We start from the raw sequence: 13,479 nt of genomic DNA, 5'->3' as shown, positions 1-13,479 counted from the left end.
TTCTCCATACAGTCCCCAAAAGGCCCCAGCCGATTTCCATCTGTTTCCAAAATGCTGTCCAGGACTTAATTGTGATAATGATAAAGCGATAAACATCATTGGCCTTTTGCAACCATCCACTCTAGGGGTTCCTTTTTAGTCTGAAGGGCCTGTCTATATATCTATGCTGATAATAAAACTCTTAAGACCGTCACGTCTCTCGGAACACACTGAACTTCAGAACTACTAGACGGATTTTCACGGGGTTTTCACAGGTAACATGAGCGTAGCTTGGGGCAAGATACCGACTTTATTTCATCAAAATCTGATCACCGGACAAAAATATCGTAATTTAAAGCTTCATATCTCGAAAGATCGTCTGTGGGGCACCTTTTCACGACCAAACCGCTGAATCGATGTTGGTAAAGTTTGGTATGGAGCGTCGAGGAAGAACATAAGCTACTCGAGAAGCGTGCAGTACAAGATATTCATTGATTTGTAGAATATTTCGCGAATTAGGATAATGTATTTACTCTTTGTGAAAGATACAGGGAGATACAAAAAGAAAAAAAAAGATTTCGTTGTTTATTACAGGCAAACAGTGAAAGATAGAAACACATTGTGTACAACACTAGATAGAGAAAAGCTCAAAATTTTATGTTCGCACAGACACTGTACCATATTGTCAACGTGTGTACCATGCGTTGTTCAAGTAACATCGAGCCGGTAGTCCATTATATTCCCCACATTCCGGTGAATTGAATCGACAGCTTCAGGAATTCGATTTCTCAGCTCTTGAAGAGTTCAAAAATGGTTCAAATGACTCTGAGCACTATGGGACTTAACTTCTGAGGTCACCAGTCCCCTAGAACTTAAAACTACTTAAACCTAACTAACCTAAGGACATCACACACATCCATGCCCGTGGCAGGATTCGAACCTGCGACCGTAGCAGTCGCGCGGTTCCAGACTGAAGCGCCTAGAACCGCTCGGCCACTCCGGCCGGCTCTTGAAGAGTGGCTACCATAGATGAGGCAGAGACTCTTGTCTTATGTACCGCCAGAGAAAAAAATCGCGAAGTGTGGCCAAAAGCAATGATCAAGATCTTGGTGTTCACCTCCTCCAGTCCAACGTTGTGGGATGGTGTTGTCTAGATAACGGCACACCTCAAGGAAAAGCCGAGGCGGGGCGCCGTCATACATTAAAATGAAATCATTGGGATATTAGTGAAGTTGTGAAAACAACCGATCTTGCAGCATGTCCAGTTCTGACCTAACCATCACAGTTTCGTCCGCAAAAAAGGCAGGTCCATAAAGTTTTGTGAAAAGGAACGGCACAGAACACATTCAGTATACATTAAATATATTAGAAATTGCTAATGGGGACAACCAAAAGCTGTAGAATGGAATGACAACAATGAAAATTGCTGTCGGACCGGGACTCGAATCCGGATTGTCCCGCTCATCGAAAGCGGTCACCTTACCGTTTAGCTGTCCGTGCACGGCTCAGAGCTCGACCCAAACTTCCAAATGTCGTGAACCATGCGTCAATTTCCTGTAGTCGTACATTCATTGTGTATATTCCCGTTCAGGTAAGGGTCGTCGAGCAGATGCGCAAAACTATAGGCCTATATCACTGACATCGGTCTGTTGTAGAATTTTAGAACATATTTTTTCCTCGCGTATCTCGTCATTTCTGGAAACCCAGAATCTACTCTGTAGGAATCAACATGGATTCCGGAAACAGTGATCGTGTGAGACCCAACTCGCTATATTTGTTCATGAGACCCAGTAAATATGAGATACAGGCTCCCAGGTAGATTCCATTTTCCTTGACTTCCGGAAGGTGTTCGACACAGTTCCGCACTGTCGCCTGATAAACAAAGTAAGAGCCTACGGAATATCAGACCAGCTGTGTGGCTGGATTGAAGAGTTTTTAGCAAACAGAAGACAGCATGTTGTTCGCAATGGAGAGATGTCTACAGACGTTAAAGTAACCTCTGGCGTGCCACAGGGGAGTGTTATGGGACCGTTGTTTTTCACATTATATATAAATGACCTAGTAGATAGTGTCGGGAGTTCCATGCGGCTTTTCGCGATTGATGCTGTAGTATACAAAGAAGTTGCATCAGTAGAAAACTGCAGCGAAATGCAGGAAGATCTGCACCGGATAGGCACTTGGTGCAGGGAGTGGCAACTGACCCTTAACATAGACAAATGTAATGTATTGCGAATACATAGAAAGAAGGATCCTTTATTGTATGATTATATGATAGCGGAAGAAACACTGGTAGCAGTTACTTCTGTAAAATATCTGGGAATATGCGTACGGAACGATTTGAAGTGGAATGATCATATAAAATTAACTTTTGGTAAGGCGGGTGCCAGGTTGAGATTCATTGGGAGAGTCCTTAGAAAATGTAGTCCATCAACAAAGGAGGTGGCTTACAAAACACTCGTACGACTTATACTTGAGTATTGCTCGTCAGTGTGGGATCCGTACCAGGTCGGGTTGACAGAGGAGATAGAGAAGATCCAAAGAAAAAAAATGGCTCTGAGCATTGTGGGCCTTAACTTCTGAGGTCATCAGTCCCCTACAACGTAGAACGACTTAAACCTAACTAACCTAAGGACATCACACACATCCATGCCCGAGGCAGGACTCGAACCTGCGACCGTAGCGGTCGCGCGGTTCCAGACTGTAGCGCTTAGAACCGCTTGGCCACCGCGGCCGGCAGATCCAAAGAAGAGCGGAGCGTTTCGTCACAGGGTTAATTGGTAAGCGTGATAGCGTTACGGAGGTGTTTAGCAAACTCAAGTGGCAGACTCTGCAAGACAGGCGCTCTGCATCGCGGTGTAGCTTGCTGTCCAGGTTTCGAGAGGGTGCGTTTCTGGGTGAGGTAGCGAATATGTTGCTTCCCCCTACCGAGGAGATCACGAATGTTAAATTAGAGAGATTCTAGTGCGATCGGAGGCTTTCCGGCAGTCGTTCTTCCCGCGAACCATACGCGACTGGAACAGGAAAGAGAGGTAATGACAGTGGCACGTAAAGTGCCCTCTGCCACACACCGTTGGGTGGCTTGCGGAGTATAAATGTAGATGAAGATGTAGACAGATGAGACATTTTACTTTAAAGTTGCTTGTCCGATGTCGGCGGATAAATAAGTTATTGCAGGCAGTGCAGTATCGTAAACATATTCGGTGTCGGTGAGGCCTTTCATGTTCCACGACGACGCCAGTATTTTGTGACCCCCAACGTCGTACGACATAGATCCAACATAGATTCGTCCGGAAAAGTGTGTCGTCCGGAAAAAGTGCCCTCTGCCCTGTTCTAGAGATTTGAAATACCAAATTTGTACCTTCTGTTCTGATCGGCGGGGCGCAATTGCTGCAGTAACTGAACTTGTAAGGCTTAATGTGGAGACGTCGTAACACACTACACCGTTGTTTGAGATAGCTGAAGTTCCTGGCCTGCCCTCCATGTAGACTTCCGAGGACTCCTTGTGACATTTTGAACAGACGTGCGTGTCCGATCAGTTTCCTTCCGCGTTGCATGTGCAATCAACTGACGGCGGGATGCACGTTACACTTGAACAGTGTATTGACTTCGCACAAATTCAACACACAGAATGATTTCTCTTTTGGTGTAGTCGCCATGTTGCTACAACTAAACAGCTCGAGCACCTGTGTCGAAACTTCGAACCTTTCTCTATCCAGTGAGATGCGCAATGTGCCTCTATCTTCCGGTGTGGCAGAGCGGTTCTAGGCGCTTCAGTCAGCAACCGCGCACCGCTACGGTCCCAGGTTCGAATTCTGCCTCGGGCATGCATGTATGTGATGTCCTTAGGTTAGTTAGGTTTAAGTAGTTCTAAGTTCTATGGTACTGGTGACCTCAGATGTTACGTCCCATAGTGCTCAGAGCCATTTGAACCATTTGAACCTTTATCTTCTATGGCTTGTCTGTAGCAATCAATTCAAACGTTTCCTTTATTTTTTAATCATTCGGTATTTATTCTTTGACATTTGAAATTTATCATATTTTTGAAAATGCCTTTATTGATTTACATGTTCTCCAACGTAACGACTACAATGCTTATACAATAATCAACTGTAATAAAAGGCACACAAAAGTAATTGTTTGTTTCGTTTTCACGACGAAACCACTGAACCAATTTAGATGACATTTAGTCTGGAGAGTAGGCTTAACCACGAGGAAGAAAATAGGATACTTTAGAGAGTAAAAAAGAAATCGACACTTAAAAGTGTGAAGTATGGAATGGAATACATTTTTTACACCACTGAACATTAACCATGTTATAGTTGTGACGACCACGGCGGACAGAGCTATCACACCGACGTCATCTCAGACGCCGTCGCAATCTGTTCCACCGCGCGACCGTGGCGCGGGGCGCGGACGGCGGAGGGAGCGCGCCGCGGGCGGAGGGTATTTAAATCGGCCGCCGCCGCGACCGAACCCAGTTCCCTCTGAGCAGCCATAGCGTACGGATCTCCGTGCCGGCACGTTCACAGGAGCTCAGTCCGTCAGTTCACCTGATGATGGTGACATGTATGATCGTCGAAATATTGTGCCCGTTGGACACTATAGACCGGCAGCGTACCCGTGGATATTTTGATCATGTTAATAATTGTTAAATATTTACAGAACGGTGGATAGATGCGTGGACCTGCAAACGCCCATCTGCTTGCACCGATTGGCGGCAACGCTAACTGCGTGCCACACCGTCTTTTGTTGGCATGGTTCGAAGGGGGCGTCGATGTACTGTGCTACGCTTAGCTGAACAAGTAGACACGTGAGAGAAGCTGACTTGATTGATGCGAGCGTAGCCGTGGGTAGCTGCTAATTGTAATTATGTAGCTTGTATACTTGAGTGTTCTGCACCATTCAGCGCGCAATATTGAAAGAAAGTGTGTCACGAAATTATAATGGATACCATAGGAATTCAGATACTGAAGATTACGAAGAGGTCACTGGTATCATCATGTGTATTGGCTATAACAAATTTTTACACGAGCAGTGAAAAGCTCAGCTCTGATTCTAAGAAGCATATTTCTGAAAGTTGCTGAACTCATTCCAATGACGCTTAACAGTTTGTGTGTAGATATGGTATTAAGATTTATGGTCGACTTACTGTTGTATTGTCGGCGATTCCGTGTTATGTCCATGGCCTAGAATGTAAATAAGCTGTCAGTAAAGGCGCTACCTCTGTTACTCCTATCTTTTACCCCCCCTCCCCACGCCCCCGGTCCCTGTTTCATTCTCAAATAGTTGATTCTTTTTCCCATAGTAGTCATTTCACGTAATGTATGTAAGAGAATGTAATATCGTGCTCGACTCTATATGAAGCGTATATTTTTTTGCGCCTCCTAAAGTGACCAATAACGAAATTCGCCTCACTAGGTGTTGTCACTGTTTTTTATTAAGTCTCCGTGGGGCGGATTACAGACTTAACAAACAATACTCAACAGTACGCCGTAAGAGGAATTTTCTTGAGATACTCGGTTGGGAATATGCTTCCTCTATAGTCGGTTTTATAATGTCCTTCCGCTGTACGTTACTTCGCTACCGTACTCCTGGAATGTTACTGTTCGCAGTAAAAATTTACCAATCGTTAATGAAAGGAAAATGAGTTTCTGTCACTCTAAGCGAACACCTACTGTTACGTAGACTCTCTCTCCGCTGTAATTCTGATAAGCATATTTTGTAACAACTTCGTTCGCAGACTTGCACTTGCTAAGTATTCCGCGCTGTGTGGTACTGCATCCGCTGCACGTCTTTGTCCAACCCGCTCAACAGTGAACAACTACCAAACTATTGTCTGCTTCATTCCTTCCACAGTACGTTCTTTGCTGCATTTCGTCCTTCATCCTAGCTGAAATGTTTTAACGGTTTGATTGAAGTTTTATGATAGTTTGCACACTTACCACTGAGAAATTTATGGTAAGTGAATAATACTTATAAGATATGCAACCATTTCGTAAATACTATTACAATTCTCAGCTGACAGCTTAAATTTAGTCTGTTGGTAAAAGTTGATGTCATCAGTCATAGACAGCTTTGCAGGAGTTTACACGTCTCCCGCAATGCGTGCAATTAAAGTAAAATGCTATTTAAAATTAGGAAGAAAGTACCAGAAAATATTTTGTCAAAAGTGTGTCTCAGCCATTGTGTTTGAAGACATGGACAGCCGCAACTGATGACTGACGGACACAACGATAAACTTAAACGATAGTGGCTGGATGGGGATTTGAACAACCTTCTGCCCGGAACCCGGCCAGTATCTGAACTACTGTGCCGCATACATCGGTATCCGCAAATGGGCAGTGCATACTGTCGAAAGGCCCTCCGAGACACAGCCTGTATGGTGGTAAAACCCATCTAAACTAACTGCCAGACACTCTTGGCAGCTGTAAAATACGCCTTTGGTTGGTAGCACATCGCGTTAGTGTGTCTCGTACAGAGTTCGCTGCTAACAGTAAAAATTGTACAGTGGCATGCCTCTCACTAGCAACCTGTTTATGTACTTCGTACAATCAGTCACCCCGACCGGTCCTTGATGGAAATAAAGATAACGTTCGAATTTTTCGCAGCCTCCATAACTGTGTGAAACATTCGAAATGAACAGTAGGCTGGTGGAAAGTTAGCTTACCTTCGTCTCCTTTTGAGAACATATGTAATTTCGTACCGAAATCTGGGTTGTTTGAAATTATAATTATTGCTACTTTTATGTTGTAGGCAACCACGACATCCTGATCTGCGGCAACTGCCGCGAGATGTTCACCGATCTCCACGAACTGCTGGACCACAAGAAGACGTACTGCAAGCTGCGCTTCACCTGCAAGTGCCGTCCCCAGACCAACAGTAAGGCCTGTACTCGTAAAGAATAGCCTAGTGTCACCTTAACTGTGCACAGTGTCGTGAAACAGCTGTCCCCCAATTCTCGTAGTTCAGTAGAGGCAGTGAGTCACGACGCGTGGAGCTTTCGTTGCATTGCGTTGTATAGGCACACAGGTGTGATGATGTGTGCCTGTCGTCATTTACAGCTGATACGGTTTAACACCCAAGAAGTCGCAAATTCATTCCGTCGTATTTTCTGTTTGGACGGCTGTAGTGACTAGAGGATTTTTTTAAGGTTTTCAAACATTCATATCTTGTTGGAAGGCCTCTGAACTCAAACCCTTACAACCAGTACATTTACTCTAAGTGCCACACCTGATATACATATTTCGCTTAACAAATTGTATTATATATCATTCATTCATTAGCATTAAATTACTTTTAATGCAGGCTCTTTCATGCAGAGGCACTGAGATTATTACTATTCACTCTTCATGTCACACACACACACATACACACACACACACACACACACACACACAAACACACACACACAAGCACGCGCGCGCGCATGCACGTCACATTACAACGAGACAAATATATGAAGGCCCAGTGCTGGCCAGAGTATCTGTTTGCGTGCAACAGAGTAAACGCAGCATGGCGTGTACCGGGCTCTACAGATTGAAGGTGGTGGAGGAAGGCTGTTTGTTTTCTTTTAAATGTAAAGAATATGCTTGATCAGTGTCCTTGTGAAAGATTCAGTACAGATGTTATAAATAAGTATTCATTTACATTACTCATTCGGACAACTGAACATCATGATAAATAGCGGGCTTCGTATCGGAGCAATCGTAGAAGATCAAAAATAAAATCGATAGTGTGTGCTTGCACTGTACAGTGATCTCAGGACAACGTTTTAGACGTAGGTACAGGCTATGGAGGAATGAACTGGAACGATTGGTAACTCTTGTTGCATTGTCCTCTGGAGTCTGGAGAGGAAAATATGCAACAACCATGTGAGTGCGACATGCTTGTACAGAAGATATCCTGGGGGAACAGAGTCTGTCATTGTTGTAGGTCAGAGCGTAGGCTTGAATGTCTCAATGGAGCAGTCAAGAAATATTTCATCTAGAAAGGAGCGCCCGATGGTATATAGAGGCAGACAGAGCTGTTGAAAAATGTATCGTCATATCAGTTGCGCAACGGTGTCGTTTTCTGGAATAACTTTGACTGTGGTGCATTTTACTGTTCGGTCCATAACGAAGTCTGATCCAGTTATGGCAAACTTCTTCAGACAGCACAGCATAGTCACCTATCTCATTCGTACTGACAGTATATGGATGTACAATGATCAGCCAGAACATTATGACCACCGACCTACTATCGAAATAAACCCGTCTAGGCGATAGCAGCATCACATGGCGAGTAACAACTGCTAGTCAGACACACGCACGGTGCATCTAGTATTAGTGAGCGTTCTGTCCGTTTGTAGAATGGGGAAGGCGCATGATCTATATCGAGTTTCACCGCGGGCGTCTTATAATGGCCTGAAGTCTCAGCACGAGCATTTCGGAAACTTCACGAACCGTCGGGTGTTCGAGGAATGCTACGGTGAGTGTCGTCAACACGTGGCGAAGCCAAGTCCAGACATCGTGCAATTGGACGGCCAACCCTCATTACACATGTCGGACGTCGTAGGCTGAGCGGATTGGTGAAACATGACAGGCGGCGAATTGTGGCGATAGTAACACCAGACTTTAATTCTGGGCGAATTACGAGCGTGCCTGAACACACAGTGCACCGAACACTCCTAACGATGGGCCTCGGTAGCATTAGCGCAGTGGCAGAGCGTTGCATGTTTGATGAATCTCGATACCTTCTTCAGTATGCCGATGAAAGGGCGTGAATCGTCGTCTTCCAGGGGTACAGCTTCTTGACACCTGTACTGCGGAACGAAAACAAGCATGCAGCGTCTCAATTATGCTCTGGGGAACATCCATGTGGACATGTATGGGTCCAATGCAGCTCGTGCAAGGCACCATGACGGCCAAGAAATGTCGTTCACTGGTTGCAGACCACGTACACCTATTCATGACGATCATGTTTTCCTATGGCAGTGGCATTTTTCAACAAGATAACGTGCCGTGTCACGAGGACAAGAGTGTGAGGAGTGGTTAGAGGTACACAGTGACAAGCTCCAATTGCTGGGCTGGTTTCGCAACTCGCCAGATCTGAACCGGAAGAAACACATCTGTGATGTGATTTAAGGTGACGTCAGAACACGTCGGCCCCTCCCCGGAATTTACGGGGATTAGGTGACTTCTTTTATGTGCAGATATGGTGCCAATTCCCTCCAGCGACCTACCAAGCCTCATTGCCTTGATGCCACGACATGTCGCCGCAGTTCTCCGTGCCAAAGTGGACATTCCAGATATTACGTAAGTGGTCATAACGTTCCGGCTAATGAGTGTAAATTCCTCAGTAGTCTCCAATTGAGACTTCCAGGTATCATATTCCTGAAATATAGCCGGCCGCTGTGGCCGAGCGGTTCTAGGCGCTTCAGTCTGGAACCGCGTGACTGCTACGGCCGCAGGTTCGAATCCTGCCTTGGGCACACATGTGTATGATGTCCTTAGGTTAGTTAGGTTTAAGTAGTTCTAGTTCTATGGGAATGATGGCCTCAGATGTTAAGTCCCACAGTGCTCAGAGCCATTTTGAACCTGAAATATTGCTTCGTCTCCTATAGCTGTCATTAACACGTCACTGTGCGCAGTTAAGTGTGTCATTTGAGACATCATATATTTAATCGTCTTTTACAAAAGGATTTATTCCTTCTTCTCTGAAAGATATGTGTGCATCATTCTGTGTATTCCACGTTTTCGGTGATTCCACACTTTCTGCTTTCCTAAATGGCTGGCCCCATTGCCGATTTCTCTCTCTCTCTCTCTCTCTCTCTCTCTCTCTCTGTGTGTGTGTGTGTGTGTGTGTGTGTGTGTGTGTGTGTGTGTGTGTGTGTGTGTATATGTGTATATGTAATCGATATCATTCTCAGCAAGTGAAATTGCGACGTGCTTTTTCTGGAGCTAAATATTATAGCAGGTAAGGAAAACGAGGTCATCAATAAAGGAACACTAACTCTGACATCACAGAAAAGGGGAAAAACACTGCCTGTGACCTTTTCAAATGTCCCATCATCCGTTTAGCTTCAAGTGGTATAGATATGCAGACAGAGTACTGAATACCGGCCCTATCCACTATCTTATCGCTCAGCTTCCTCGATGGATGCGTCTGTCTATTCGAGTAAAGTGCTCTGCTGCCCCTGATATTCTTGTAAAAACGCGCATGCGCCACATCAGTGCTTCTAATTAATAAAAAGTTTTGAGTTAATCGTTACAGCCACGTGAAACGCGGTACAAGGGCCACAATGCTTTGTTTATCGTTAATTTATTCCTGAAATCCAATTTATTGTCCGCAGAGGAGCATTGAAGGTTATTATTGCCTTTTATGCCTCCCCGCCGCTAAAGAGTGCCATGTAAGCAAGTTCATTCATGTTTATCGTTTGTTTCATTGGAATTCGGCAGCTTGTACTGCAAATGTTTTTATCCTAATCTGTGTGCGTAACAGATCGAAATGAAGTCAGTGGCGTTCCGATTGAAACGAAATTTCGTTACTTATCGCTTGCGTCAATTTACGCTGTGTGCCCTAATTTAGCTCGAAGGGAACATCAGACTGATCGAAAGTATTGACAGGATGATCTTGAGTGCTATTCGCATATCTTCACGAATTGCATCAGCTCAGTTATCGGGGGCGACACTGCATCTGCGGAAAGAAGTCAAAAGAACGAAGCACGTATGGTTCACAGCGACGTACAGTTCTCCAATCTGCGTACACGTCAGCGGCTTTAATGTCAGGGTCGACGCTTATTTGTGTACTCAGCTCTTTATTTCGAGACCGTGTGGGGCTCCTCCCACACCTTCTCACAAGAGAAATGTTCGATGCAGTGGCAGGGACGTCCTCGCCAGCCACTAGACAACATTTTGAGTGTCTGCTTTCCAGTAGCATAGATCACGTTGATCCACCTTAATACGAGGGCTGTCCAGAAAGTAAGTTACGATCGGTCGCGAAATGGAAACCACTGGGAAAATCCGGTGAAGCTTTGCACAGATGTGTTGGGCAGTGTCTCTAGTACGCTCATCGATAGTGTCGCTTTGCTGTTTTCAGTTTTGAGTGAACAGTGAGCACGTAAAGATGCCTAGGGAATAGCGTCTCCCGCCAAGTGTGAGGGCCTGGTTAGAGATTTCACGTGTGTGATGCAGCCCACATAACACAACTGTCGAGCAGTTCCTTCTTCATGCCAATTCTCGGCCGCACAGTGCAGGGGCAACGAAGACGCTCCTGGAACGTTTCCGATGAGAAGTGTTTGATCACCCACAATACACCCCGTAATTGGCTCCCCCTGAGTCTCATCCCTGCCCACAAGAACTGCTGGCTATGAAGACAAAATTTTTTCATAGACAACGAGCTGCAGACCAGTGCAGATAACTGACGGCAAGCACAGGCGGCTGCTTTTTATGACGAGGATATTGGGAAGTTGATACAACAATACGACAAAACTTGACGTTGCAAATAAAGCGTTTCTGGTTTTCACTGTGGTTTCCATTTCGCGACCGATCGTAACTTACTTTCTGGACAGCGCTCGTACATCATCTCTAAGCATCGGAAAGACAGACCGACTTCGAAAGTAGAAAGGCCGTCTTTCAAAAGAACCGGGGATGTTTCTCTGCAACACACGCGTTCGTTGCACTTGTACAGTAACATGTACAGGTCATGTTACGCTCGGACAGAAATTATCATATTGAGTCGCAACGAAGAGATCCCTTACTCGCAGCACACGGTAATATGATTAGATACGGTTTGCGCACAAGTGGAAATGTTTTAATTTTCAGTAAAACATTAATTTCTTCAATTGTAAAAGATCAAATGTTGGAATACATTCCGTTTATTACCAGCACATTTAAGAAGCGTGCCCCACACAAGGTATGACAGCACGTTTTGCCTATCCTGCGCGTGATCGTCTCATTGACGTCCAGTTCCAGCGCTGTGACGACGTTCCACTCAACGTCCCTCACAGAACAATCGCATTCGCCAATCCTCTTTTCGCAACACAACGCTCCTATGTATTTCAGTTCCTCGTAAGTGAGGTTGTTTCACGATGATGCAGATTCTACAGGCATTAAAAAATCAATGTGAAGGAAAGGTGGAGACAAGTTGTCAGCAGCTTCTTCTGCGCACTTTTGCAGAGGACGGCGAGTCGTCGGTGGCGAGCTTGCTCTGCGCGCAGTGCAAGGAGTCGTTCGCGAACGCGTGGGAGCTGATGGTGCACGCCCAGGGCTCGCACGCCTTCAGCATCTACCAGCTGCCCGACAGCGCGGCCGACGCTCCTGCCGAGGAGGGCCAGCAGCAGCAGCTGCAGCAGGTGAGCCTCGTAGGCGACTGAGGAGGACTCTGTATCCTGTAGGGATTCATCCACGTGGACTGAGGCTGCTGGTGCTGCAGCCAGCGATGCAACTCTAGCACACAGAGCTTTTAGCTATTGTGTCCTGGGACGATCTCGGCGCTGTTGTACGTACAAAGACTTTCCGTTCTCTGGCACTAACGCTGAGAAATTAAACACCTTGTTACGGCTTGTGTGAGTTCCTCTCGTTCACCTCGCCTCCAGGACATCTACATCTACAGCCATACTCTTCAGACCACCTGTCGGTGTGTGGCGGAGGGTACTTTGAATACCTCTATCGGTTCTCCCTTCTATTCCAGTCTCTTATTGCTCGTGGAAATAAAGATTGCCTCTGTGTGGGCTCTAATGTCTCTGATTTTATCCTCATGGTCTCTTCGCGAGATATACGTAGGAGGGAGCAATATACTGTTTGACTCCTCGGTGAAGGTATGTTCTCGAAACTTCAACAAAAGCCCTTACCGAGCTACTGAGCGTCTCTCCTGCAAAGTCTTCCACTGGAGTTCATCATCTCCGTAACGGTTTCGCGATTACTAAATGATCCTGTAACGAAGCGCGTTGGTCTCCGTTGGATCTTCTCTATCCAATGAATCTCAGTCTGGCATCTGCTTTACCGACGACCAACTTTATATGATCATTCCATTTTAAATCACTCCTAATACCTACTCCTAGATAATTTATGCAATTAACTGCTTTCAGTTGCTGACCGGCTATATTGTAGCTAAATGATAAAGGATCTTTCTTTCTCTGTATCCGCAGCACATTACACTTGTCTACATTGAGATTGAATTGCCATTCCCTGCACCATGCGTCAATTCGTTGCAGATCCTCCTGCATTTTAATACAATTTTCCATTGTTACAACCTCTCAATATACCAGAACATCATCCGCAAAAAGCCTCAGTGAACTTCCGATGTTATCCACAAGGTCATTTATGTATATTGTGAATAGCAACGGTCCTACGACACTCCCCTGCGGCACACATGAAATCACTCTTACTTCGGAAGACTTCTCTCCATTGAAAATGACATGCTGTGTTCTGTTATCTAGGAACTCTTCAATCCAGTCACACAATTGGTCTGATAGACCATATGCTCTTACTTTGTTCATTAAACGACTGTGGGGAACTGTAT

At 45.4% G+C, this 13,479-nt stretch overlaps 1 protein-coding gene across 1 annotated transcript in view; it reads left to right on the top strand.

Moving 5' to 3' along the window:
• The window catches only part of LOC126480940 (heterogeneous nuclear ribonucleoprotein C-like), an 822,623-nt gene that overhangs the window by 774,984 nt on the left and 34,160 nt on the right, over nucleotides 1–13,479 (top strand). Inside the window, exons 7-8 of the mRNA XM_050104357.1 lie at nucleotides 6,733–6,858; nucleotides 12,135–12,310. Coding sequence (XP_049960314.1) covers nucleotides 6,733–6,858; nucleotides 12,135–12,310 — 302 coding nt within the window. The remainder of the gene's footprint in view (nucleotides 1–6,732; nucleotides 6,859–12,134; nucleotides 12,311–13,479) is intronic.

This window comes from Schistocerca serialis, chromosome 5 (genome assembly GCF_023864345.2).
Source record: "Schistocerca serialis cubense isolate TAMUIC-IGC-003099 chromosome 5, iqSchSeri2.2, whole genome shotgun sequence".
Lineage (NCBI taxonomy): Eukaryota > Metazoa > Arthropoda > Insecta > Orthoptera > Acrididae > Schistocerca > Schistocerca serialis.
This window is presented reverse-complemented; position numbering and strand designations above follow the sequence as displayed.